Genomic DNA, 26,183 nt, shown 5'->3' with positions numbered 1-26,183 from the left:
AGTCTCGCGATATTTAAGATTCTAGGAGGTGGTGCGTTGCTACAGAAACGGAGGCGGAAGACTAGTGCGCACGCATCAGTTAGGTACTCTGGTCACGTGGAGGAGTTGAAGATGGCGGCGGCCCAGGCTGTGGAGGAAATGAGGACCCGCGTGGTTCTAGGGGAGTTTGGGGTTCGCAATGTAAGTCTTGGGGCCTTCAGCTCGGGAGCAGAGTGAATCAGGGATGAGTTGGCGTCAGAGTGGGGACGGGCTTGGCCTCGCTGCCCCTTCGCAGACATTCTCGTCTCTCTTTGCTCTAGGTTCATACCACTGACTTTCCCGGTAACTATTGCGGCTACGATGATGCCTGGGACCAGGACCGCTTTGAGAAGGTAGGTGGAGCTGAAACTGTGGGATCGGACTTTGTGATATGAGCAACCTGTGCCTTAGAAGCTGTCCTTGTAATTTCCAAGGCGCAGCAGAAAAGGGCAGCTTGCAGCAAGGGGCAGAGGGCGGTAGCTGGAAGCAGGGTTGTAGTTTCCCCCACCGGTAGTCCTAACTACGACCACAGGAGCCAGCAGTTAGGGCTAGAGTCCCTAGTCCTTGTCTGCCTAGTCAAGAACGAATTCAGGCGAGGAGCAGAAGGTACAGAGTAAAGTACGAAGTTGATTGAAAAGAGAAGTACATGCAGAAAGGCACACGGGCAGGACCCTCCCGTGGGATGCACACTCACCTCTTAGCCAAGATGGACCTGGAAGTGAAGGCTTCTGGGAAGAGCAGGACTGGTTATGGCCTGAATTATCCTCTGACTTTTGACCCCAAGTAGCCTTTCTGCACTTGTGATGTATCTTCCTTATCCTAAAAAGGGGGAAGCGGAGATCCCTTAATCCTTACTCAGACGAGGGATTTCGCCTTGCTTTGTTCTTGCTGTAATTATTTCTTCAAGATATTTACAAGAGACAAAGACTGGTGACTCTGTTTCTGTTCTCTCTTCGTTTCTGGAGGGCAAACAGGAGGCTGATAGGAAATTCCTCAGCTGGAGCCTGTCTGTCTCCAACCATACTTGTGATGTGGGACAGGCTAAAGTAAAGGTCCAGGTTCTTATTCTACCTGTCCAAAGTGCAAAAAAATGTCACACAGAGAAACTGAGGTGTAGAGAGAACAAAGAAGCAATTATTAAGGAGAAAGGAAAGTAGGCACTCACAGAAGAATACGGGTGTCCACACGAGTGAGGAGCCCACCTGAGGGTCTTTCTAGCCCCACTCCTTTATTTTAATTCCTTGAATGGGTGCAGGTTTCTTTGTTGTTGTTCTTCAGTTGCTCAGTTGGGTCTGACTTTGTGACCCCAGGGAATGCAGCACGCCAAGCTTCCCTGTCGTTCAGTATCTCCTGGAGTTTGCTCAAACTCATGTCCATTGAGTCAGTGATACCATCCAACCATCTCATCCTCTGTCACCCACTTCTCCTCTTGCCCTCAATCTTTCCCAGCATCACTCATTTGCAATGAGTCAGCTCTTGGCATTGCGTCGCCAAAGTATTGGAGCTTCAGCTTCAGCCTCAGTCCTTCAATGAATGTTCAGGGTTTATTTCTTTTAGGATTGACTGGTTTGATCATTTGATCTCCTTGTTGTCTAAGGAACTCTCAAGAGTTTTCTCCAGCACCACAATTTGAAGGCATCAATTCTTTGGCACTCAGCCTTCTCTCACATCCATGCACGGCTACTGGAAAAACCATAGCTGTGACTATATGGACCTTTGTCAGCAAAGTGATGTCTCTGCTTTTTAATGTGCTGTCTAGCTTTGTCATAGCTTTTCTTCCAAGGAGCAAGTGTCTTTCAAGGCTGCAGTCACCGTCTGCAGTAACTTTGGAGCCCAAGAAAATGAAGTCTGTCACTGTTACCATTTTTTCCCCGTTTGTTTGTCATGAAATGATGGTTCAGATGCTATGATCTTAGTTTTTTGAATGTTGAGTTTTAAGCCAGCTTTTTCACTCTTCTCTTTCACTTTCATCAAGAGGCTCTTTAGTTCTTCTTCGGTTTCTGCCGTTAGGATCGTGTCACCCACGTATCTGAGGTTATTGATATTTCTCCCAGCAATCTTGACTGCAGCTTGTGCTTCATCTAGTACTCTGCATATAAGTTAAATAAGCAGGGTGACAATACACAGCCTTGACGTCCTCCTTCCCCAATTTTGAACCAGTCCACTGTTCCATCTCCAGTTCTGACTGTTGCTTCTGGATCTGCATACAGGTTTTTCAGGAGGCAGGCAATGTGGTCTGGTATTCTCATCACTTTAATTTTCCACAGTTGTGATCCACACAGTCAGAGGCTTTAGCTTAGTCATTGAAGCAGAAGTAAATGTTTTTCTGGACTTCTCTTGCTTTTTCTATCATCCAGAGGATGTTGGCAATTTGGCCTCTAGTTCCTCTGCCTTTTCTAAATCCAGCTTGAACATCTGGAAGTTCTTGGTTCACATACCATTGAAGCTTAGCTTGGGGAATTTTGAGCATAATTTTGCTGGCATGTGAAACGACTGCAGTTGTGCAGTAGTTTGGACATTCTTTGGCATTGCCTTTCTTTGGGATTGGAATGAAAACTGACCTTTTCCAGTCTTGTGGTCACTGCTTAGTTTTCCAAATTTGCTGGCATATTGAGTGCTGTACTTTAACAGCATCATCTTTTAGGCTTTTAAATAGTTCAACTGGAATTCCATCACCTCCACTAGCCTTGCTCATAGTAATGCTTCTTAAGGCCCACTTGACTTCTTTGATTAGGGACGGTCTATTTACTATTGGGAGGATGGGTGGGATCTTGATTGCACTTGGTTATAACAGCTTCTCTTGTGCATCTGTCTCCTAAAGCCACCACACTAAGAGCTTTCCCCCCTTTAATTTTCCCTTGGAGTGAAACACCAGGTTGTATAGAACCTTTATTGCGCATGCTTGGCCAAGCTCTGTTGGGTTACTAGTCAGGGTTTCCTATACAGGTGTCACAAAGTTTAATCAAGGTTTAATTCCTATTGCTGATGCCACTTCTCCATGCTTCATCTCATTCAGTGCAAAACAAGGAGAGGTGGCTTTGCCTTTTGCCTAATGTCTGTGTATGATGAGGCCAACATAAACAAATGACTCCAGTGTAATGCGGCAAAGGCAGCTGAAAGCAAAAAAAGATGATGGGGGTAGGGTGGAGGTTGGGATTTTTTGGGGGGTATCCCACACAGACACTTAATCCAGAATGGGAATGGGGAGCAGAGGTATGGAAGATTTCCTGAAGGAGGTGACATCTAAGTTCAGCCTTGAACAAGGAGCAGAGGCTGAGGAGTGTCCAAGCAGCTCAGTGGTAGGCAAGATTGAAGTGCATTTTAGGCACCGGAGGTGATAGGGAGCTCTGGAAGAGTTCTTAAGCAAGTAGGATCATATCTGCAAGCTTAGAGGTAGAGAGAGGATTTGAGGCTTGTCCTGTGGGGTGTGCACAATTTGTGACAGTTGCATAGGGAAGTTGAGGCTGAAGGCAGAAATGAAGATTGTGATGATGAAATAGAGCACAGGGGAGACGAAAGGTAAATTTGGTGGTTGCTTGGATATGGGCTATTGGGGGGAGTGTAAAATTACTGCTCTGATGGGTGGTGGTCATTTAGCGATAAGAAATCAGTCTGGGGAAGGGGACTGTTGGGGCATTCAGTTTCCTGTGAGTGAAGTCCAGCAAACTGATTTTATATATATATATATATATATATATATATATATGAGTTGTTCATACAGATTATTGCTGAAATCACAAGCAGGGTTGAGGTCACCCTGCTGCTACTGCTAAGTCACTTCAGTTCATGTCTGACTCCGTGTGACCAAATAGACGGTAGCCCACCAGGCTCCTCCGTCCCTGGGTTTCTCAAGGCAAGAACACTGGAGTGGGTTGCCGTTTCCTTCTCCAGTGCATGGAAGTGAAGTCGCTCAGTCGAGATGGACTCTTCGAGACCCCGTGGACGGCAGCCCACCAAGCTCCGTCCATGGGATTTTCTAGGCAAGAGTACTGGAGTGTGGTGCCATTGCCTTCTCTGTGAGGTCACGCTGGAGAGAGACAAAAACTTGGGAAACTAACATTTATATAGTAGGTAGAAGACTGTGGATTTAGGATTGATCAGACCAGGAGGAGGAGATTGATGCTCTGAAATCAAGGCAGCCGAGTTTGGAAACAGGCTTCTCTCAACAGTCCCAGGTGTAGCAGAGGTGTATAGTAAGATAAAAGTTGAGTAGTGTCAACTGGGTGAGCAGTATGTGAGCCTGTTCTTAGTAACATAGCCTCTGTGAATGTGGCTGGAAGCCATATTGCAGAAGGTTTTTTTACTTTTTGAGGAATTTGTAAGAAAATTTCATTTCTGGTTGTGCTTGGTCTTTAATGGGCCTGGGCTTTCTCTAGGTGCAGTGAGTGGCTTCTTACTGCAGGGCCTTCTTCCTGTGGGGCATGGGCTCTAGAGTGCTGGCTCAATAGTTGTGGTTCATGGGCTTAGTTGCTCCATGGTGCGTGGGATATTCCTGGACCAGGGATCGAACCTGTGTCCCTCCTGCATTAACCACTGGACCACCAGGGAAGTCCCTGCAGAGGGTTTTAAATGAGTGGAAGATAAAAATGAAGGCTTTTCCAAAATCAAATGAAGGATTGGGGGAGAAAGTAAGGTCTAATGAGGGACATCTGGGCAAAGGGAGGTTTTTGATGGGAATGTCAGGTGGGGAGGTATTGCATATACAGAAACAGGCTTCATTTAGTGTCTCTCCTACCCCTTTAGAATTTCCGTGTGGATGTGGTACACATGGATGAAAACTCATTGGAGTTTGACATGGTGGGAATTGATGCAGCCATCGCCAATGCGTTTCGGCGCATTCTGTTAGCTGAGGTATCGGTGGGCACGGTGGCAAAGGTGGGGTTGTGGGGGGGACCTCACTTGGGGAATTGTCTCAAGCAGTGTTCTTGCAGTGTTGCTGAGCATTCCTCCTGCTCATTCTTTGTAAACTTTTCATTAAGTATCCTAGAATGAGGTCTCGGTCTCCCTGTATCTGGACATGGGGGAGTTGCTGGGGGCACTTCAGGGTCTCTTTCCTTGGGCAGGTGCCGACCATGGCTGTGGAGAAGGTCCTGGTGTACAACAACACGTCCATCGTCCAGGATGAGATCCTCGCCCACCGCCTGGGCCTCATCCCCATTCATGCCGACCCCCGTCTTTTTGAATATCGGAACCAAGGTGAGGGTTTGAGAAAATGACATTTTGGGAGAAGGGGGGCCGTCCTCCTCTGAAAGGGGTTCTGGAATCAGACTGCCTGTGTTCGAATCCTCTATTATCTACCTTGGGACCCTGGGCCCATTACCCATCTTGGGGTGCATCCATGCTCTTCTCTGTGAGAACACTTACCCTTGCCCTTTCTGTGTTTGCCAAGAGAATGAGAGAAATGTGCCAAGCGGGCGGCGTGGTGCCCGGTGCTGATGTCTCCGTCAGCGCTGTGAGCACCCCACCTTCCCCCTTTGTGCAGGAGACGAAGGCGGCACAGAGATCGACACCCTGCAGTTCCGGCTGCAGGTCAGGTGCACGCGGAACCCCCACGCTGCTAAAGACTCCTCTGACCCCAATGAGCTCTATGTCAACCACAGAGGTGCGCGCCGGGGGCTGCGGGGGGAGGGGAGCTCGCTCCCTGGTGGGCGCATTTCAGGGACTTGGGTGTGATGTGCTCCCCCCGCAGTGTACACCAGGCACATGACGTGGGTGCCCCTGGGGAACCAGGCCGACCTCTTCCCGGAGGGCGCCATCCGCCCAGTGCACGACGACATCCTCATTGCGCAGCTGCGGCCTGGCCAGGAGATTGACCTGCTCATGCACTGTGTCAAGGGCATCGGTGAGACCTTTTGACTACACTGTCAGTGAGACATGACAGGAACTCAGCTGAGATACTCCCAACAGGCAGAAAGCCACTGGCCCTTCACTCAGTATTTTAGGGAATGTGAAGAAGGGTCTCCTCCCAGGCTCTGAGTGCCCTCTTTCCTCCAGGCAAAGATCATGCCAAGTTTTCACCTGTGGCAACAGCCAGTTACAGGCTCCTGCCAGATATCACCCTGCTGGAGCCTGTGGAAGGGGAGGCGGCGGAAGAGCTGAGCCGCTGCTTCTCACCTGGTGTTATTGAGGTGCAAGAAATCCAAGGTATGGGATTTGGGGTGGTGTGTAAGCCCGGCCCTAAAGCATATTTCCTTTGAAGATAGCAGAGAGAAATTCAAGCTGTGGGCTCATGTATTTATAATATGGTTTGTTTTCATTAGGTAAAAAGGTGGCCAGAGTTGCCAATCCCCGGCTAGATACCTTTAGCAGGGAAGTCTTCCGGAATGAGAAGCTAAAGAAGGTTGTACGGCTTGCGCGTGTTCGAGACCATTATATCTGTGAGTTTCAAGTTGAGGGTGGGGCGGTGGTGGTTTTTTGATGCCGCAGTTTGCTGGAGGTCAGATGTGGAATCTAGCATATGTGTTAAGGCGCGTTTCTCTCTGGTCCCCAGTTTCTGTTGAGTCCACAGGGGTGTTGCCACCAGATGTGCTGGTGAGTGAAGCCATCAAGGTGCTGATGGGGAAGTGTCAGCGGTTCCTGGACGAACTGGATGCGGTTCAGATGGACTAAGGCCACGCTGGATGGTATGGCCAGGATCGGATATTCCTGAGGCAAGCTGAAGACTTCAGGTTCTGCCCTGCCCCTGCAGTACTGCTACTGGGAGCCCAGAGAGACTAGGGGGCCTGGGTTTTCTGGGGCAATTCCAGCTTTATTTTCAGTCAATACATTTTGTTAAATGTGCCACAAAATGTGACTTTTATGCCTTTGTAAGGCCTTGGTGTAAATAAATTCACATCCAGACAAAAATCCCTTTCTTGGAGACCATTTCTTCAGTTTCCATCCAGAAACACGGGGCCCCACCTCAGAAGAGATTTGGCATTATTTAGCAGTTAGGAATTTTGGGCTCAGACATGACTGCAGCTTCTGGGCCAAGTACCTCTGAAGCCCCAAGAGAATGCCAAATGGGGGCACAAGCAGACCGCAGGAAAACAGCGTGTGCTGCTCACCTATTTCCTGGATACGAGGACGTTCCTGAGAGAAGAGGGTGTTCCATGGCAGTCGAGTCACAGGGCCATCAAGACACAGGTAGGAAGAACAGTGCTCTTTGGACAGCCCCTCTGGGTTAGGTCCAGCGGCCACCAGTGGAAACACTTGAGAGGATGCAAGGACTACCTGGCCTACATGTTGTGGAGAGAAATCCCCCGGCTGGCATGCTATCTTAGTTCAGAGGGAGGGCCTGGTGGAGCAGGTCTCCTAGGCAGTTCCTCCTGTCTAGCCCCGTTGGCAAGATGCTTGTGAGGAACAGCGACCCTGGAGTGTGTCACTGGTTTGAAAAAGGCAGATGGGGCCCTTTCTGTATGAAACTGAGATTTTTACTGACATGCAGATGTGCTTCAGTTAAATGTTTCTACAAAAAGGTTATATAAACAATAGAAAACTTCTAGCATGAAGTCACTGGATGTTAAAAATATTACAACACAATAAATACAACTATACCCTCCACAGCCCCACCAGAGAAGAGCAGGCAGCTGATAAGTCTGGAGGGAAACATGCGGAGATGGCCTTCACAGTGGACAGGAAGCCCAAAGCACCACCCAGGAAGAGGGGACGGATCCAGCCTGTGCCACAGAGGGTGCTACGTGGACTCCCAAGTCTTTTCCAGCTTCACCTCTTTTGCCCCCACCTGACCTGGGGCCATACCAGCTAAAAGCTGCAGCTTCAGTCCATGCACTCTCTCTGGCTCTCACTGAAAAGCCTGGTCAGTGGATTGGACTGATGCCAGGCCTCTGTGGGGAGCACATGAACACTGTGGAGATTAACTTAATTCCCACACCCATGTCCCCTCTGCTTATAGGGCCATCCAGTGATGTCTAGAAGAGACTGGAGACTCACAATATAGGCTCTGACGGGAAGGCATGTTTTTCTCTTCTGCAAATGGCCCATGAGGGAAGTGACCAGGACCCAAAAAAGACCATGAGATTTTTGAAGGCACCTGGACTCAGCTAGTCCTAGGAGAGGAGACCAGTGGCTAGCTGCTTGTCACAGATATAGCCTAGTTGGTCTGGATTTATCCTTGAATGCCAGTGACATCACATGACACTAGATAGGGTACTGTGGCTCTTGTGTCTGAGTGGACCCTGGGGGCTGGGGAGACAACACTGAGGATTCGTGGCGGGACAAAATACGTGAGCTCTAAGGGGTGTTAGAGCACTACAGACCCTGGCCCCTGAAGGGACGGATGTTTGATACTGTACCCAGAGCTTATCAGTGGCTCATACCACGGATCTCCTCAGGCGACCAGATTCTTGCTCAAAGTGGGAACTGGCCAGATTCAGTTCAGCACCTGACCCAGATACGCCCCTGGAGAATGGGGAAGGTTCTTGTCAGCCCGGCAGCAAGGGGGCTCAGTGGAACTCGCAACAACCCAGGAGAAACTCTGGCACAAGTAGTTCAGGGCTGAGCCCTTGCCGCAAGTCTGGCTGGTCACAGCATTGGGTGTAGCGCCCCTAGTTACCACTCTGCACAGGTGTATGGCTGCCTGGGCACGGGAGGGCTTGGGGGGAAGGGCCGCTCTGCTCTAGCTTTTCTCTGGGAAAAGGCAAAACTCCAAAGAGGATGAGATATACCTGGGAAATCTAGACAGAATGGTGTAAGCCCTGACTCCCTCTCTTGATACTTGAGCACAATGACTTCCAGCCCTAAACAGGGCCCGCTCTCTCCAGCTCCAGCCCTGGATCTCTCTCCAGGCTGACGACGGTGGAAAGTGAGGTGGCAGTGGAGAGGGGCCTAGAGATCAGCTACACAGGGGAAGAAGAGATGACAATAAAGGTCAAGGAAGGATGCGCAACAGCTTGATTTAGGGTTCAAAGATGGTGGCTAGGCCACCCTCCTCATCCAGCGCATCTGTCTCTGGCATTGGCTTTGGTTTTTTGAAAAGTGAGGGAAGATTCTTAATGTGAACTTCTTTCCGGAATTGCTCGCCCAGGGGTTTCTGTGGAAGACAAAGAGAAAGAACTAATGCTGGGGCTTGAGTGGTGGGTTACTTTAAGGATTATCTTACCGTAATGGGCATGACCACAGCTGGTTTCTGAGGCGACTGCAGAGGTGGTTGGGAGCACTAAAGAAAACGTGAGACCTACCCCAATGCACCCAGCAATGAGGCGCTTGAATTGGTCCTTCCGGCGCTTGTCAGCCACTTTCTGCAGAGAGGGGTTCAACAGCTTGCAGTCAAACTGGTCCAGACAGTCCTTCTGAATTTCCGGAATCTGCTCCATCACAGCTCTTATCTCCAGGTACCTGGGCCGCTGAGAAGTAGGGATAAACCCACTCAATGGCATGGGTCTGGGCCCTGCCACACCCACATCGCAGAGGCAGCACTAGCAACTTGGCAACTGCCTGCATTGAATTATTAAGGCCCAAGTGACTGGAAGCGGCCTGTGAGGGACCAAGCTGCAGCCATCCTGCCTGAAGGCTTTCTCCACTCACCAGCGCCTCATATATCTGGAAGGCCAGGTGGACCAGGGAAGCCATGCAGCCGTCGTGCTGCCCATGTGTCTGTAAGCCCTTCAGCACGCTGGTGAACAGCCATGTAACAGCATCTGCGAGCAGTGTCCCTGACAGCACCTGGGGAGACAGCTGTGCTCAGGGCGAAGGGGGAACTCTCTGAAGGCCCCAGCACCCGGGTTCGTCCGACTGATTCAATCCCCATGACCCCAGCGTTTCATTAGAGGTGAGGAGGAGGGATGAGGAACCATACTTGTTTGAGGAGAGGCCAGCAGAGCTGTGTGGTCGTCCTCTGGCAGGACAGAGTGTCCTTCCAGGCCAGGGAGTTGAAGGCCGTAATTAACAGCGCTGTACAAACATCCTAAGGGAAAGGGATGAAGGAATACAATGAGAACTCAAGCACAGTGTTCTCTGTGTTATGCATCAGGAGCTAGGGTTTCAATAGGTAAGCAGGAAAATGATAAAGGCAGCTACTGAAGAGATGTGAGTTTATTTCTGCTATGTCTATCAGGCCATCAAAAACAGGAACCAATCAGTATAGAAAAGAAAACCTGTGCAGGAAGGAGACCGCACCCAGGCTCGGGGAAGCTGAACACGCGCCTGGTGGCGACGTGCCTGGGTGTTTATCTGAGCCTTGACCCACGCCAGCATGGCAACACCGGGGCCTTGTGCCTTTCCCATGTGAAGGAATATTACTAAAATACCCTCCCGGTGGTACCAGAAAGTGAGTAAAGTGGATGCGGGCTCCCCAGCAGGGCAAGGAGAGAACCTCAACTGCCCCTCCACCCACCTCATGCTTCATCAGGCATTTCCCCAGGTCTGTAAGCTCCGCCATGGCCGAGGGGGCTACCTCTGTGGCCATCATCTCTTCATCTGTAAGTAGAGAGCAGAATGTGAAGGTTCATCCTTTCAGAACAGAGGCTGTCCTTTCTGACAAAAGCCTGGAATAAAGCGGAGTGAGGATCCTGGGCTGACAGGTAGTTCTAGGTACTGGGACATCCCCTTAGGCGCATGAGAGGGTGTAGAAGCCCTGGCCCACGGCAGATCTGGGGATACACCTAACTGTACACTTGCGAAACAATTTTTTCAGGACAGTTACTGAAAAAGCCACAAATGCTGAGGCTCTTTTATCACTGAACCAGTATTTGAGCACCCACTGTAGCAGACACTGAGTTACTTTACTGGGGATATAACAGAAATAGGACAAAATCCCTTTCTTGTTCAGAGTTAAGTTCTAGTGAGGGAGAGAAGTAACTGACAAACTATAAGTAAAACATGATGTCAGGTAGTGATCAGTGCTGGTAAGACAGAGCAGAGGAGGAGACCAGAGGCTGGCGTTGCTGTTTTTGATAAGACAGACATAAAAGACACCCCTCAGAAGTGACATCTGAGCAGAGACCTGAATCAAAGCAACAATATCCTGGGATGGTCCAGCATATAGCTGGGAGAACAATCATTCTGGATAGATTGATCCAGAATCTGGATAGAGAGATCACCAAGTGCAGAGGCTGTTGGTGCTCTTGGTGCAGAGGCTCTTGGAGAATACAGCAAGGGGGCCAGGATGGGGGAAAGCTACATGTATGTGTACAAAGACTCTTCCACACCAGCCTGCTAGGGACATGCTTTCCATGGGAACTGACCTGGTTACAGAAGCAACAGTATTTAGGAGGAGCTTAAAGGCTGACCTCCAAGGGCTGCAACAGCCTCACTTACCATCTCCATCTGCAGGGGGAGCAGTAGTATGGTCAGCACCTTTCTTTGAAACACAGCACACAGCTAAAGCAAGAAAGCAGGGTTACTGGGCTGATTATCACCAGACAACAGCCATCTCAGGCCAGTGGATCCCAAACTGTCTCTGGGCAGGCGAGGACGGGGGAAGGTAGAGGACCGTCCAGGCACAAAGTCAGCTTCACCAACAGAAACCGAAGCATTTAACCAGACCGTGTTCTGGTCCCTCTTCAAGTTCAATCAACTGGAGGGAAATTACAGAATGACCTAAGAGTAACTGACTGGGAGTGGAGGTCTCAGGTTTAATTGGTCTACTTTGGATGTCAAACAAATGAACTAATCAAAAAGTAAAAAAGAAATATAACCACCTGCATGTCCAAGAATTAAAAGTTTGCCCATTTGACAAAGCTAGGAAGTCACTCCTACCATTAATCCAAATTCCTCCTGCCATTTGAACCATTTCTTCACGTACTGGCCTTAGTATGAACAATGACAATTCAGTTCACAATTCATAACGTGTCTTTAAGTTGACTTAAGGGCTACCTAGTTTCTATTTAGTTCATTATTTCTTATCAGTCTGTCAGTGTTGCTGCAAACATGTTAGGTAAGTGACCAGCTGTTTTTCCAGAAAAAGGCTTGTCTTCTACCCCTGGTTCCCACGCCACTTACTGATCAGGTCCATGACTTCTCGGGTTAACATCCTCACCAGTTGTTCCTCCAGCATCTCTTGAGACTCTGGGTTTTCATCTGTTGTCTCATCTTCTCCACTGCAGGAAATCAGGGACCAAGTCTCAGGGGACGCAAAAGCAGCACAGGCCCTCTGTGCCCACTTCCTCCTCCTGACTTCCCTGGCCTGCATTCCACTCGGACGTTAGGAATGGGCAGCGGTGGACTTCCAGTGGTTAAGAATCCACCTGCCAACCCAGGGGACATGGGCTCGCTCCCTGGTCCGGGAAGAGCCCACATGCCACAGGGAAACTAAGCCCACGTGTCACAACTGCTGAGCTTACACACCCTCGAGCCCACGCTCCGCAAGAGAAGCCACTGCAGTGAGAAGCCCAGGCACCGTAACAAAGGGTGACCTCTGCTCTCCACAGCTGCAGAGAGCCTGTATGCAGCAGCAGTGATCACTGAGGGGCACCATTATAACACTTGTGACTATCCAGTTGGCTCGAGGGGACTAGATCAAAATCCTAAGTGGTAAAAATGTCTCAGCATTCACCTAAGGCAGCTGAAGGTACCCCCAATGAAAGCTTGAGCCGAGTCTGCCTGTCGCCATCTACCATTTCGGCTGAGCATAACTATAACCCACTATTCTAGCCCTGGGATGGTAGAATCCTTCCTTCTACTATTTAGGCTAAGCATGACAATAACCCAGTACTCTTCTAGACCTGGGATGGTAGAATCCTTCCTACCCCATGGCTGCCTTCTCTCACCCCAAACCTGGCTGCCAGTTCATCCATCGAGGAGAAGAGATACTCCCTTACCAAAGCAGGCTCCTCTGGTTGATGACTTGCCATTTTTGGGAAAGCCTCTGGGAAAACAAAACAGAAATAAGCGCTACACTGGGGGCGAGGCTGGAAAAGATAACATCAAAGGGCCACTTTGTGGTTAGAATTAGCTGAGGATGAGTCCAGGTAACAACTGCAGAGCCTTAGGAAATCCCACAAGGTTAAAAAACCAGGTATGGTTTCTGTAACCTCTCCCAAGGTGGCTCAGTGGTAAAGAATCCACCTGACAATGCAGGAAACACGGATTTGATCCCTGGTCTGGGAAGATCCCCTGGAGAAGGAAATGGCAGCCCACTCCAATGTTCTTGCCTGGAAAATCCCACAGAGGAGCCTGGTGGGCTACAGTCCATGGGGTTGAAGAGTGTTAGACATGACTCAGCAACGGAACAGCATCCTCTCCCAAACCCGAGTGAAGGGCAGCATATCAAACATTTCTTTGCTTGGCAAAGATCAAGAGCATTTTCTAATTCCTGAGTCTCTTCTGGACACACCTAATCCTCTGCCCCGCTGGTCTCCCTGCTTAATTCCAGAGTTGGGGAAACAGAACTCCAGAGGAGCATGCTGCTGACTACCTTTCCTCAGCTAACAGGATAGGAGCAGAATCCGAGTCTGCATGTGCTCGGTGGGCAATGGCACCAGTCTGGTTCTTGGGTGAGCTGCTCTATCCAGAGCAGGGTGGGGGCGGGGGGTAGGGTGGGGCGGATGTGCAGTTGTCCTGGCAGGGCGAAGAGACACCACTTCTGGGAGCTCTTGTGACACTCACAAGAGGCCCACCCACTCTAAGAGGTCTCTGTGCTACCCTTTCCTGACTGATCTCTTACCACGTGGAGGTAGGTGAAAAGAGGTCCAAGGATGGGAGACACCAGGGCTTCATAGTGCTCCGGGGGACAGAAGAGCACCAGAGGCTTCACAAAGACCCATGCCGAGGCAGGTTAAGGAGCCTTAGCATACGAGCGCACACCCTGTTGTTCTAAAGCACTGCTCCCCTCTGAGGCTGGAACTATAATAAGCTCTCCTTCACCACTTTCCTTATACTGTAACTTCAGGGAAGAAAGACACTCCCCAAAACAAACAAATGAAAACAAAGAATCTGACTGAGAATGCAGTATGAGAGTGTGTCTTCAAAGAGAGGCACCCGACAAAGTACAGAAAAGGGATAAGAGCTTCATCTTCCATCTTTCCAAGCAGTGGGAGGGTAAAGATATCTATCTCTAAGGAGAAAGAGCTTTCAAGACCCCCTGAACTGCTTCCAGGTTGTCCCTGCTGTTTACTTCAATCTTCTTGTCCTTTTAATGTGGTTACTGGATACTGAATAGAAATGACGCCATCTGTTTCACGCAGCTCAGCTCTGCCTCCTCTAGTGCCTGTGAACAGTTCTTGTCTTAACCTTCTGGCCCTTTGGGGGTTTTCCAGGGACTTTCGAAAGGATATGAAGCATGGGTCGGAGTCGGTAGTCAGGAATATTGTTCAAGTTGACGAAGGCAGAGCTGAGGAGCTGGGTGGCCAGGTGCTCCACGGTGTAGAAGTCCTGCTGCATGGAAGGGCCTGCCTTCCCGAGGATATGGAAACTGCAAGGGAAAATCATGGACAAAATCAAACCCATCATCTGTCACCACCATCCCTGACTCCCCTGGGAATCTCTTGTCTATGAAACGACTTCTCAGCTAGAAAAGCAATTGATTGTATTTCCTTCTTAAGAGAACTTCAGTTTAATCAGCATCCTTTGAAGATGTGGACTTAATCTTCTATCAGAAGTGAAAATACCAGCCCCCACCACTTTTAAGGAAACTTGTTGACAGCAGAGCCAGTTATTCCCCCGCCCCAGATACCACAACCAGGACCCCAGGCCACCAAACATAGCCGCCACCTTCTAGTGTCCCATGCAAAGTAGTAAGGGGTCTGAGAACATGCATCCCCATCACTGTATCTTCTACTCTGATCTCATCATTATATGCACTGGAAATAGACAAGGTGGGCATTAAAATATCAAGTCATGGCTAGGATTAAAGGCACATGTGACAATTTAAAAAAAAAGAAAAAGGAGGAAATCAGCCTGTTCATTTTGATTTGACACTAGAATCATTTGTCAAATTCTGTCTTCATATTACCTGTACACTAGAATGCTGGATCAGATATAAAACCCAAGGCCATTCCTACACAGGGCATCTCTAGGAGAACATGAAAAGGCAGCATGGCTTCCTTACCAGTTTTCATAGAGGGTGCAGAAGAAACGCTGCATTCTTTCCAAGACCGTTTTGTAGACAGGAGAGTCATTCAGTTCCAGGAGGGGCTGAGGTAATCCTACAGACAAAGATGGGTCAGGAACCTGCTGCTCCACTGCTGAGGGCTCTCAACCTACCAGCACCTTTCGCAGGCAGAGGTGGTTTCGGGAGTGGGGGTGGGATGGGGTGCTATAAATGCAAAGCAGCTAACCAAGTCTTCTACCAGCAGGAGAAGCTAATAGCTTCCCTGAAGGGATTATTACACTGTCTTTGCAAGCAAAGGTGAAAGCCATTTAAGTGTCCAGGTGTGAGGACTCCAACTTTCGCCTGGGTTTCTCCAGATGGAACTTGTACTGAAGCACCAATGACAGCCCCAAATGATCTCTCCATAAAGCACTTGGAATGTACCCCTTCCCTTTTAAGTCACAGAATCTCTTTTTCAAGCAAAAATTTATGCCAAGGGCCGAGATATATGGCAGATCAAAATGAAGCCCATTTATCTCAGTATAAGAGCTGCCGTCGAAGATCTGTACTTCTCATCAGAGGCAATTTTGTCTCCAGCCTTGCTTCTGCTTGGCAGCTGCCAGAGGGAATTGTTTACCCATTCTACTATGTTTTGGTTGGTCATACATTTCTACAGCACGAGTTCCTGGCTTAATTTGAATAACGGAAGGGGGATGGAAGAGGAATAGGCGGTGAAGCAAAACCTACTTTTTATACTAACAGTAAGACATTTCTTGGATGTTCTATCTTTACTGATGTCTGAAACAGGGAACTTAAGTAGTGGTGCCAAAGGAAATGGCCCAGGATCATTTAGGTCAAGACAGATGGGCCCTGGAAAGGGAAAGCAACAGTCTTCTTGTCATTAAGTCATGGCTGAGGCACGCACATTAGATTGCTTAATAATGGTCAGGGCCAGGCAGAGGTGACAGCCGGGGCAAGAAACACTGGGGGGGCTGTGATGGAGAGCCAGCCTGAACTTTCAGAGATCAGCACACAGTTTAGACAACTCTGTTGTCTCCAGTTCCAACTTCTAACCGATCACCCTGCTCTCTGTGCTCCAGCCACGAGTCGCCTCCTCTTCCCTGGATATACTGAGGTTAAAGCGTCTGCCTCCAACGTGGGAGACCTGGGTTCGATCCCTGGGTTGGGAAGATCCCCTGGAGAAGGAAATGGCAATCCACTCCAGTATTCTTGCCTGGAGAATCCCATGGATGGAGAAGCCTAGTAGGTTACGGTCCACGGGGTCACAAAGAGTCGGACACGACTGAGCGACTTCACCTTCACCTTCTGCCTCATGCCTGGGATTCTGGCATCTGCCACTCTCGTCTGTGTAGAATGCTCAGCATCTCCTTTTGCCCCCCAGTCTGGTTGGTTCCTGTGCATCCCAAGTCTCCACTCAGAGGCAATCTTGTGACTCCTCTCCATGACTGGGTTGGGTCTTCCAATAAACCCTCTCTCCCAGTCACTTTTCTACACAGCGCATATCGTGATTATGACTGTAGAGTTATTTGCTAATGGTAAATATGAGTTAAAGCAACATTCCGATAAAGGCAAAACTTGAGAAACTTGACATAGAAACTATTCCTTTAAAAATTTAATAATAAATATAATATTTTACTGTAAAGCTATTTAAGCTTAATTGTTTGATTACTTTCCCCCTTCCTCCTGCCCCCCATACAAAAGACAGGAAAGTAAGCTAACATCCTTCAGGTCAAAAAAACCATGATTTACAATCGAAACACTCTAACATGTACCACCAGCTGGTAGCTAAAGCAGAAGAGGGGTTAATGTCGGGTGTGTTTGCTTCTGGAGACCTCTGCATGTTAAGATAATGAAGTGAATGTGTTTGTTTCCAGAGAGCCTGGAGGAATTCCATTTGAGCATTTCTGAACAAACTAGTGGTCAAGGTACTGCCAGGTGAGGAGAAAGGGACACAAGGCACAATGAAGCTGCATTAGGGATAAGCTGAACTTCAAGAAAAAAAAAAAAGGTTCAACTTCTTACCTAAAATAGCAGATTTTTCCACTTCAAGCATATCCAGAGCCCTTGTGAAAGGTTCTGCCATTTTGGCTAGCATTTCTGGTGCATATAATGTATTGTGAGTTCTGAAAAAAATAAGAATGCTGTGTGAACTTTCTTAGCCTGCTGCAGAAGGAAAGAATGGATTTTACCTTACAATTCAATGATGTTGCATTTCCACACAGACATCTTCCTGTCAGCACTATTCTTGGCAGAAGAATTTAAATGTCTCCCTGGAGAAGGGGTTACACTTGAAGCTATTAAGTTTATCTGTATGGTATACAACACCTAACAGCAATCAACCACAAGAACTGAATTCTGAGACAGCTGGACAACATTTCAGTATAAAGCTGGAAAGCAAAATTCTTTCAAATCTGAGACAGTGCCTAGGCGCTCTGTTTTCTGACTGCCGAAATGTCAGAGGCGTTGTGGTGCAGGAACACAGGCAGGAATAGACAGCAGGTAGTAATATACCCCCATCTTTAGGATTTTTTTGTCTCTGATCCAACAGGGTGGACCCAACAATGTTCTGACAGCTGTTTAGCCTCCTAGAGGCACCTATGCAATTCCTAACATGAGCATTTCTTCCTCACCAAAAATGACTCACCTGAATAGTTATCATCTTTGTTAAAGTACAGACCTAATCTGTCTTCCACAGCAACGGCACCCCTGAACATGATAGCCAGAGGCACAGCTACCTATTTTTCTTTTAAAGGTTAATTATAAAACTTTCAAATGTACAGGAAATTCTAGAATATAAAATGGGACCAGGCAGATTAAATATTTAAGATGAACACTGAGGGACTTCCCTGGTGGTCCAGTGGTTAGAAATCCGTTGTGCGTTGCAGGGGACTCGGGTTCGATCTCTGGTTGAGGAACTAATCCCGTATGTGATGGAGCAACTAAGCCTGAGCATAACTAGAGTCTGTGTGCTGCAACCGAGATTCTGCACACTGCAATTAGGACCCGACACAGCCAAATAGATAAATAAACAGATAACTTTACAAAGGATGGACATGATTACTTTAGACCATGCTTATTTTTTGAAAACCTTCAATAATTTTTAAAAAACCTAACCATGTGCATTCATCACTACACTCCTTCAAACTGCGTTTTTGTGATTGGCTTACTCCGCTTAGCATAAAGTCAAGGATTACCCATACTGTAGCATGTTGCAAAAACTCCCTCCTTTTTAAGGCTGAATGATATTCCATTGTACAGATCACATTTTGCTTATCTACTCATCCACTGATGAGCACTCTGGTTGCTTCCAGGTTTTATATGCTATCGCAAGTAATACTGCTATGAACATGGATGTATAAATAGTTCTTTAAGACCCACTTTTAATTCTTTTGAGTATATACCTTGAGCTGGAATTGCTGCTTAACATGGTAATTCTGTTTTCAATTTTTAATTGTTTAATTAAATTTTCTTTTTTGGGGGGGTGGGGTGTGCTGTACTGCAGGATCTTAGTTCTCTGATCAGGGATTGAAACTGGCCCCCCTGCAGTGGAAGCAGAGAGTCCTAAGCTGTGGACCACCAGGGATTCCCACTATTTTTAATTTTTGAGGAACTGCCAAGATGTTTTGCACAGCAGGTGTACTATTTTACATTCCTACCAACAGTGTATAAGAGTCCCAATTTCTCCACATACTTCCTAACACTTATTTTCTGATTTTTGGATAGCTGCCATCCTAATGGATGTGAGGTTTATTTTAGTTTTGATTTGCATTTCTCTAATGACTAAAGATGTTCAGCATCTTTTCATAGCCATATTGGCCATTTGTACATCTTCTTTAGAGACAAGTCTATTCAAGCCTTTTGCTCATTTTGATGAGATTATCTGTTTCTGTATGTCCACCCTTCTCAGTGGGCTTCTCAGGTGGCTCAATGGTAAAGAATAGGCCTGCCAAGCAAGAGACGCGGGTTAAATCTCTGTGTTGGGAAGATCCCCTGGAGGAGGAAACGGCAACCCACTCCAGTATTCTTGCCTGGAAAATCTCATGGACAGGGGAGCCTGGCAGGCTACAGTCCATAGCATCACGAAGAGTCAGTCGGATACAACTTAGTGACTAAAGCACCATCACTATCCTTCTCAGTTACAAACTATTTTAACTTCTCTAGCTCTGCAATAAGTTTTGAAATTGAGACATCTGAGTCTCCCAATTTGGTGCTTCTTTTTCAAAACTGTTTTGGCTTTTGGGGGCTCCTTGCAATTCCATATGAATCTGAGGATCAGCTTTCTGCAAAACAAAACACTGTTGGAAATTTGTTTGTTTGCTGCTCAGCCTGGGGGACCTTATTTCCCTGACCAGAGATCAATCCTGTGCCCCCTGCAGTAGAGGGGATGCAATCCTGACCACTGGACTGCCAGGGAATTCCCACTGTTGGAATTTCAATAGGGACTGCATTCAACATTCAGACTGCTTTTCAGATGGGTAATATTCCATCTTAATGAACTTGAGTCTTCCAATCCATGAATACAGGATGTCTTTCCCTTTAGGTCATCTTTAATTCCAGGAATGGTTTTTAGTTTTCACAATATGTCTTGCATATCCCTTGGTTAAATTTATTCCTAGATACTTTATTCTTCTGAATGCTATTACAAATATAATTAAGTTCTTAATTTCCTTTGGGGATCATTCATTGCTGGTGTATAAAAACACAACTGATTTTTGTATGTTGATCTTGTATTCTATAACTTGGCTGAATTTATTTATTAGCAGTAGTAGTTTTTGTTTTGTTTTGTTTGTTTTTTTGGGGGGGGATCTTCCATGAAATGGGAGGATCATCATTTGTGCATACAGATAGTTTTGCTTCTTTTCCAATTTGGACACCTTTATTTCTATTTCTTATCTAATTGTTGTATATGGGACTTCTAGCACACAATGTTAAACAACAGTGGTGAAAGTGGACATCTTCTCATGTTCCTGATGACAGAGGAAAAGCTTTATATCTGTCACCACTGAGTATTAATGTAACCTATGGATTTTTCGTCAAAATCATTTTCATGTTGAGAAACTTTCCTTCTAGTCCTAGTTTGCTGTTGCAAAACAACATTGTTGAGAGAGTGTTGGATTTATCATGAGAGGGTATTGGATTTTGTCAAATGCCTTTTCTATGTCAACTAAGATGATCAACTGGGTCGCCCCCTTTTTCTGTTAGTATGGTTTTACTATGCTGATGCATATTTTTAAGTTGAACAACTTCTCACTAAGGAGTGGCACCATGGGACTGCACTTCTAACTCACATGCAGTGGAAGAAGGACTCAGAACATACTGCTCTGGTGTCTCTGACCCCAGATCAGGTGTTCATAAGCAGGGTGTCCAACAAGCCCTAGTAATATTCAGATTCCTAAAATATCGCCTTTCCTGACACACTGGCAAGTTAGAGCACTATGCGTCCACTATTAAGAGGAACTGGTTATTGTTTGGCAAAGAAAAAGACGAGCAAGTGATAAAAATTTCAAGTTGTGCATCATCTGTACCTATCTGAAATATTCTTATTGTCATCAGCTAAGAATGCAGCCATCATACACACAGGTGTATATTATTCAGCCACAACAGAGGAGAAAATCTTGCTCTCTGTGACATGATGGACCTTGAGGGCATTATGTACATGAAATACATCAGACACGGAAAGACAAATACAGTGTGATCTTACGTATGGAATCAGAAAACCCAAACTCAGAGAAACAGAACCAGTTTGATTGGTGCCAGACGGAGACACCGTTTGGGGCAAAATATGGGTGAAGGTGGTCAGAGGTACAAACTTCCATTAAAAAGATAAGCATGTTCTGGAGAGGTAATATATACAACACAGTGACTATAGCTAACAATCCTGTGTGATGTGTTTGAAAGAGAGATCTTACAAAAGAGATCACAGAGGATAAAAAATGTGTAACCACATGAGGTGATGATGATAACTAAATCTACTGTGTTAACATTTCAAAATATATACATATATCAAATAAACAAACAAAAAAGTATAATCACTAGGCTAACCAGGGCTTCCCACATACAAAGATTTCAATAAAACATCGCAGATACATGGAAACAATGTAACAAACTTCAAGTTTATCAGAAAAGTTGTTATCCTAATAGATAGCCAATGATAATGAACCTTTTGAGAACCAGAAAATTCTATCCCCCACATCTATCTTCCATCCAACACACTAAGAACAACACTGTCTGGTGGAAATAAAATGTAAGCCACGTAAGCCATTTAAAATTTTCTAGCCGGCCAAACTTGAAAAGTGAAAAGAAATAGCTTAATGATATTGTTATTTAACCTGACACATAAAAAGATCATTTCAGTGTTAGCAATATAAAAATTAATGAGGTATTTTAAATTCTTTTTGTACTAAATTTCTGAAATGTGGTGTGGCTCTCATACCTACAGTTTATCTCAATTCAGACAAGCCATATTTTAAGTGCTCAGTTGCCAGCTATGTGGCTAATGGCTACCACACTAGGCAGTGCAGCTCTAACACCCTTGATTATCAGTTGATAAGGAATTTAAACAGGAATCTTCTAACAAGGAGTTAATACAGAAACTGGCAGAAATGTAAATTAGTACAACTTTTGAAAACTATTTGATTCACTCTATGAAAGCTGAAAATACTCACACCTTATAAACCAGGAACTCCATTCCTATATGTAGGAGTCTATTCCTACCCAACATAAAAAGACATTTGTAAGAAGAACATTAATGGTAATAAATGTTCTTTGTAATAAAAAAAAGATTTATTACATTCTTTGTAATAAAAAAAAATGCTGGAAACTACCCAAAAGTCCATCAACACTAAGTGGATCAATGAATTAGAGCATATTCACACAATGGAATACCATACCAGCCATGGAAATGAACAAGCCGCAACTACATGCAATAACACGGATGCCCCCACAAACAATACTGAGCAAGAGAAGCCAAGACACAAAAGACTGCATGCTTCTGACTCCATTTATTAAAGCTCCCAAAACCAGATCAAGTGTTAGTTAGAAGTCGGAACAGTGGTCACCCTGGAGGGGCAGGGAAGGACTGAGAGGCACTGGGTAAGGTTGTTTATTGATGTAGGTGCTGATTACACGAAGGTGTCCACCTTGTAAAATTCATCTGCCTGCACTCACAATTCGTGTCCTTTTCTTATGTGTATCTGTACCCTTAACATTATACTTCAAGATAAAATTTATTACAAAAATAAGGCAAAACTTTTAACAGCTCCAGTGGCACACTCCTCAAGCAATCTAACTACTTCGTGACTACAGTCACATTTTTCAAAATACCTTTTGACTGACTTTGGGATTTTCCAGGAGCACTGAACTCTCTGACAACTGTCCCGTCTCCTTGCCCGAGCAGGGGTGCCCCCTGTTTTCAGGTTAGGTTCCCACCACACGGACTCTGGCCACAGGCCTAAAAAGTCAGTGAGTCTCCTGCCGCCTGACTTCATCACGTTCTTATTTCTCTAAGCCATAGAAGATGCTTCTGGTCTTAGAAACATACACATAGTAACAAACCTTTCCTTGACTAAATATTCCACCACCCTCTCAACTTGCAAGCCATACTTCTTTGAAATCTTTTTTCTCCTTTTGAAATCAGAGCAAAATATTGTCTATTTCCACAGCCATGTCCACAATGACAACTTGTTCAGACACTCCAGCCCTCCAATTTGGTCAACATTAACTTAAAACCTTGGATTCTGTTGACAGCAAAGCATCCCTAACACATGAGTAATTTGGTTTGCCCAATTGTGACTGTGGTCTTACACCACAGGGTGAGAGGCCAAAATGCAGAGGAACAGAGCTCTCATCTGAACTCAAAAACACTATAACGTGTAAAAAAGCAATCAAATTTTGCTTTGGTCAGTAAGAATTGCTTCTCTCCAGAAGCTCTCTTGCACTGCAGAGACTATCTATTCCTGGATCATCAAACATATATCGCGTAATCAGTAAGTCTAGATTTAGCGTGTCTGGGGTGAAACCCTAATTCTACATTTTAACCAAGCTCTCAGATGACTGCTGATGCTGCTGGTCTAAGGACTCAGCTTTGAGAAATAAAAACCGAGGACCCTGCCGTGGAAGAGGTGCCATGCCTTCCTTTGGCATGACTGGTCCACTTGAGAGCATAGTCACTACTAATAAATCCAGATGAGCACATCTGAACATCTAACCCAGAAAAGCACCACCACAGAAAGCAACTGCCCTGCTCCCAAAGAAAAATTCCCTTAGTGGCAACATTTTAGACTAAAGAAAACTTGGTAGGGAATGAAATTTAAAGGAAGTAAAAGAACTCAGGGGGCGCTCAAAATGAGAAAAGCCATTTTGAGATTAGCACCCACGGATGCGTTCACTTGGAATGCAGGACTCAGACAAGGGAAAGCCAATGTTATTTTCAAAAAGAAGAGCCCTTCTAGAAAAGAACCAAGACTTAATCTCTCATTTACCACCAAATGGTCTGAAGAAACATACACAAATTAAGCTTTGGAGATTTGTCAGGTAAAGTCTTAAATACAACAGAGAAAAACCCTTAGTCTGACTCACCTTATAAGGGCAAGCAAATTGTCAAGAAGTTTCAGGATCTGTTCTGTGCAGGGGTTACGGAATATTGGGTTCCCAGTGGGCGTATAAGCCACCACAAATCCCCCAGCTTTGGCCTCTTCTAGGTCAGTGGGCCAGCAAGTTCGTTTCATAACACCCAGGATGCTATAAACACAAAAGCTCATCTACAGAAAAACAGAACATGAGAAGTAAACATAAAAGGGGAAGAAAAGGCCACAGGGCTATTAGATCTTTGCAAGATTATGGTGAAAGTGATATAAAAGTTGGAGAGAAGGGAAAGATGCTTCCCACCCCCAACCATTCTTGTTTCTTTCTTTAAGGTCAAGTCCAGAAGGGACCCATTCAATGCCATCTTCAAGACCAGTGGTAGGTTCCAGAAGCGTCCCTTTCACGAGGATGTCCTAGAGGCTGTGGTGACCCTCTTGAGGACCCAAAGGTGGCCTGGACATGCTTCAGACGAGACTGGGCACATTCAGGGTGGAATGGCGGTAGACTGGACATGCTTCAAAACTGTGTTTACCCTAACAACATTTCATATTGGTTTTGAGTTGGTCTTGCACCCTCCAGTTTAGGCCTTCATTGGTTTGCCTTAATCCTCACTCATAGTACTTTCTACCAACTGACAACTTGCCAGGTTAACTAATAAGACTTTTTGCTATAATGGAGCTAGGAACAATGCTCATTTGAATAGCAAAGGCCTGGAAAATCTCAGGTTTGCAAGTCAGGCCACCATTTAGGACTTTACGCTATGTTGTGTTTTTGTGTTCAGTCATGTCCAATTATTTGCAACCCCACGTTCTATAGCCCACCAGGCTTCTCTGTCCACAGAACTTTGCAGGCAAGAATACTGGAATGGCTTTCCATTTCCTTCTCCAAGGGATCTTCCTGACCCAAGGACCGGACTTGTGTCTCCTGCATTGGCAGGCAGATTCTGCACCACTTTATCACCTGGGAAGACCAGGACTTTACATGCCAGAGAGCAAAGGCACGGAGAATCCACCCTGCTGACCAAGTTCTGACCTGCTTCCTCATTACACTTTTAGTCCTCTGAGCTACTTAGAGCCTTAAAATCAAAATAACGGCTTCATAAAAAGGCCACCAGCTGTGCTGTGAGAACTAACTCAAGAATTCAAGACCAAAGAAAAGAAAGGACATTCAGGGAAGCAGAGGCTCCCAGATTTTTCGGTCGTATACAAAAAATCTCCACAAACCTGGATGAATGACAATACCCTACTTCTATCCAAGGCTAACACACCTTCCCACTCCCAGGAGAAGCTTACTTACTCGTGCTCGGTTTAAGCCACAGGGATCCTCCAGGCCCGGGTCACAGTTTTTCCGATCGGCCCCCACATAGGCAATAAAAGCATCAACATCTGAGAGCACTCTACAGGAGGGAAAGACAAGTTACACCATGATGTTAACCAAAGACAGTTGCTTCCTCGAGAGATAAGAAGCTGTATTACTTGAACCCCAAAGAGCAGTTGTTGCAGTGAGAGGAGTCTGATCATACTCACTGTCAGCTGTCATGTGAGGATTCATTAAACTTCTCTTCCCCCTTCTAAATGTGACTGGTGACACTTGAGGAATCACAGAGGATGCAAACTTCAAAATGCTATGTGGGCAGAGGGGTCTCTGTGCTGCTCCTACCTGCACAGCCGCCACCAGCTGCTCCCACTTTATATGTGCTGGGGCTGTAGCCTGACACCGCCGCAGACCTCCCTCTAGGGCCTTCTGCCCCACCCTCTCCATCTTTATTCATTTCCTCTCTGTTCCTCTACCTCTGCAGAGCAAGGTGGTACTTTCAGCACTTCACTCCAAGACTGCGTTTAGACACCTTCAGGTATCACTGAGAGCAATGAGAATAAGCAAGCCACCCACACACATCGAAGCACACTGCTGCCACGACACCTCCGTATCCTATGCCCCGACCCCAGGCACAGCTCTTGGAAGAGCGTGGTGTTCAAATGCAGTGAAGGTCAAGAGCAAAGGCTCTCCTCTACCTGTGCATGTTTTCAGAAAGCCAGATGCTGGCTACAGGTGCCATCAGCTCCTCGAGGAACACCTTCTGACGCTCGTAGTTCTTGAACTGGTTGCTGATGAGAACCAGGGCTTCCATGAGGGCACACTTCTCCATCTGTGTCAGCAGCAGCTCGTTGGAGAGGAGCTGCTTCACATGGTTGTACAGCATGTCAAAACTGGGCTGTATATCAGAGAGAGAGAAACCCAGAGGTGGCGAAGGTCTGATTTTCAGTGAGTGTGGGTCACTCAAGGAAGGTAAAATGAGGACGAAGACATTCCCAGAATAGTCAGGCCAATAAGACTGTCACTTGATAACTTAATTACAACACTCTTCTTTTGCCTGAACAGGCAAGGAAATTTAGGCTTCAGTATTTGGGGAACTGTGCTTTCCTCGTCTATAACTAGGAAAACCATCTGTCTCTCTTTTTTTTTTTCCATATTAACTTTTATAGTATCTTCATAGACAAAGAAAAGGAAAGTATACCCATTTGAATGCAGAGTTCCAAAGAATAGCAAGGAGAGACAAGAAAGCCTTCCTCGGCGATTAATGCAAAGAAATAGA

General features: G+C 46.3%; 2 protein-coding genes across 2 annotated transcripts in view; one reads left to right on the top strand and one right to left on the bottom strand.

Annotated features, from left to right (window-relative positions):
- On the top strand, window positions 32-6,864 carry POLR1C (RNA polymerase I subunit C). The gene is made up of 9 exons (XM_005696338.3): window positions 32-180; window positions 300-371; window positions 4,762-4,869; window positions 5,082-5,214; window positions 5,501-5,620; window positions 5,708-5,860; window positions 6,013-6,162; window positions 6,279-6,395; window positions 6,509-6,864. Exons 1-9 carry the CDS (start codon window positions 112-114, stop codon window positions 6,625-6,627), a joined length of 1,041 nt encoding a protein of 346 aa, XP_005696395.1. The 5' UTR covers window positions 32-111; the 3' UTR covers window positions 6,628-6,864.
- XPO5 (exportin 5) overlaps window positions 8,121-26,183 on the bottom strand; it is a 41,945-nt gene continuing 23,882 nt past the window's right edge. Inside the window, exons 18-32 of the mRNA XM_018038716.1 lie at window positions 25,603-25,802; window positions 24,887-24,986; window positions 23,585-23,766; window positions 17,030-17,130; window positions 15,005-15,101; window positions 14,232-14,368; window positions 13,622-13,719; window positions 12,777-12,823; window positions 11,959-12,056; window positions 11,275-11,337; window positions 10,352-10,434; window positions 9,815-9,922; window positions 9,544-9,681; window positions 9,198-9,362; window positions 8,121-9,049 (exon numbers count right to left, since the gene is read on the bottom strand). Of these exons, the coding sequence (XP_017894205.1) occupies window positions 8,915-9,049; window positions 9,198-9,362; window positions 9,544-9,681; window positions 9,815-9,922; window positions 10,352-10,434; window positions 11,275-11,337; window positions 11,959-12,056; window positions 12,777-12,823; window positions 13,622-13,719; window positions 14,232-14,368; window positions 15,005-15,101; window positions 17,030-17,130; window positions 23,585-23,766; window positions 24,887-24,986; window positions 25,603-25,802 (1,752 nt within the window). The 3' untranslated portion in view covers window positions 8,121-8,914. The remainder of the gene's footprint in view (window positions 9,050-9,197; window positions 9,363-9,543; window positions 9,682-9,814; window positions 9,923-10,351; window positions 10,435-11,274; window positions 11,338-11,958; window positions 12,057-12,776; window positions 12,824-13,621; window positions 13,720-14,231; window positions 14,369-15,004; window positions 15,102-17,029; window positions 17,131-23,584; window positions 23,767-24,886; window positions 24,987-25,602; window positions 25,803-26,183) is intronic.

The sequence above is a fragment of the Capra hircus genome, chromosome 23, assembly GCF_001704415.2.
Source record: "Capra hircus breed San Clemente chromosome 23, ASM170441v1, whole genome shotgun sequence".
NCBI lineage: Eukaryota > Metazoa > Chordata > Mammalia > Artiodactyla > Bovidae > Capra > Capra hircus.
Note: the sequence above shows the minus strand (reverse complement) of the source record. Positions and strands in the feature narration are given on the sequence as shown.

What these genes read in the sequence shown, in the direction of transcription:
- POLR1C (XM_005696338.3), top strand. Translation starts at nt 112, where the DNA reads ATGGCGGCGGCCCAGGCTGTGGAGGAAATGAGGACCCGCGTGGTTCTA. An exon ending in TTTTGAATATCGGAACCAAG is followed by an intron (nt 5,215 to 5,500) that starts GTGAGGGTTTGA and finishes CCCTTTGTGCAG; the next exon opens with GAGACGAAGGCGGCACAGAG. An exon ending in GCTCTATGTCAACCACAGAG is followed by an intron (nt 5,621 to 5,707) that starts GTGCGCGCCGGG and finishes CTCCCCCCGCAG; the next exon opens with TGTACACCAGGCACATGACG.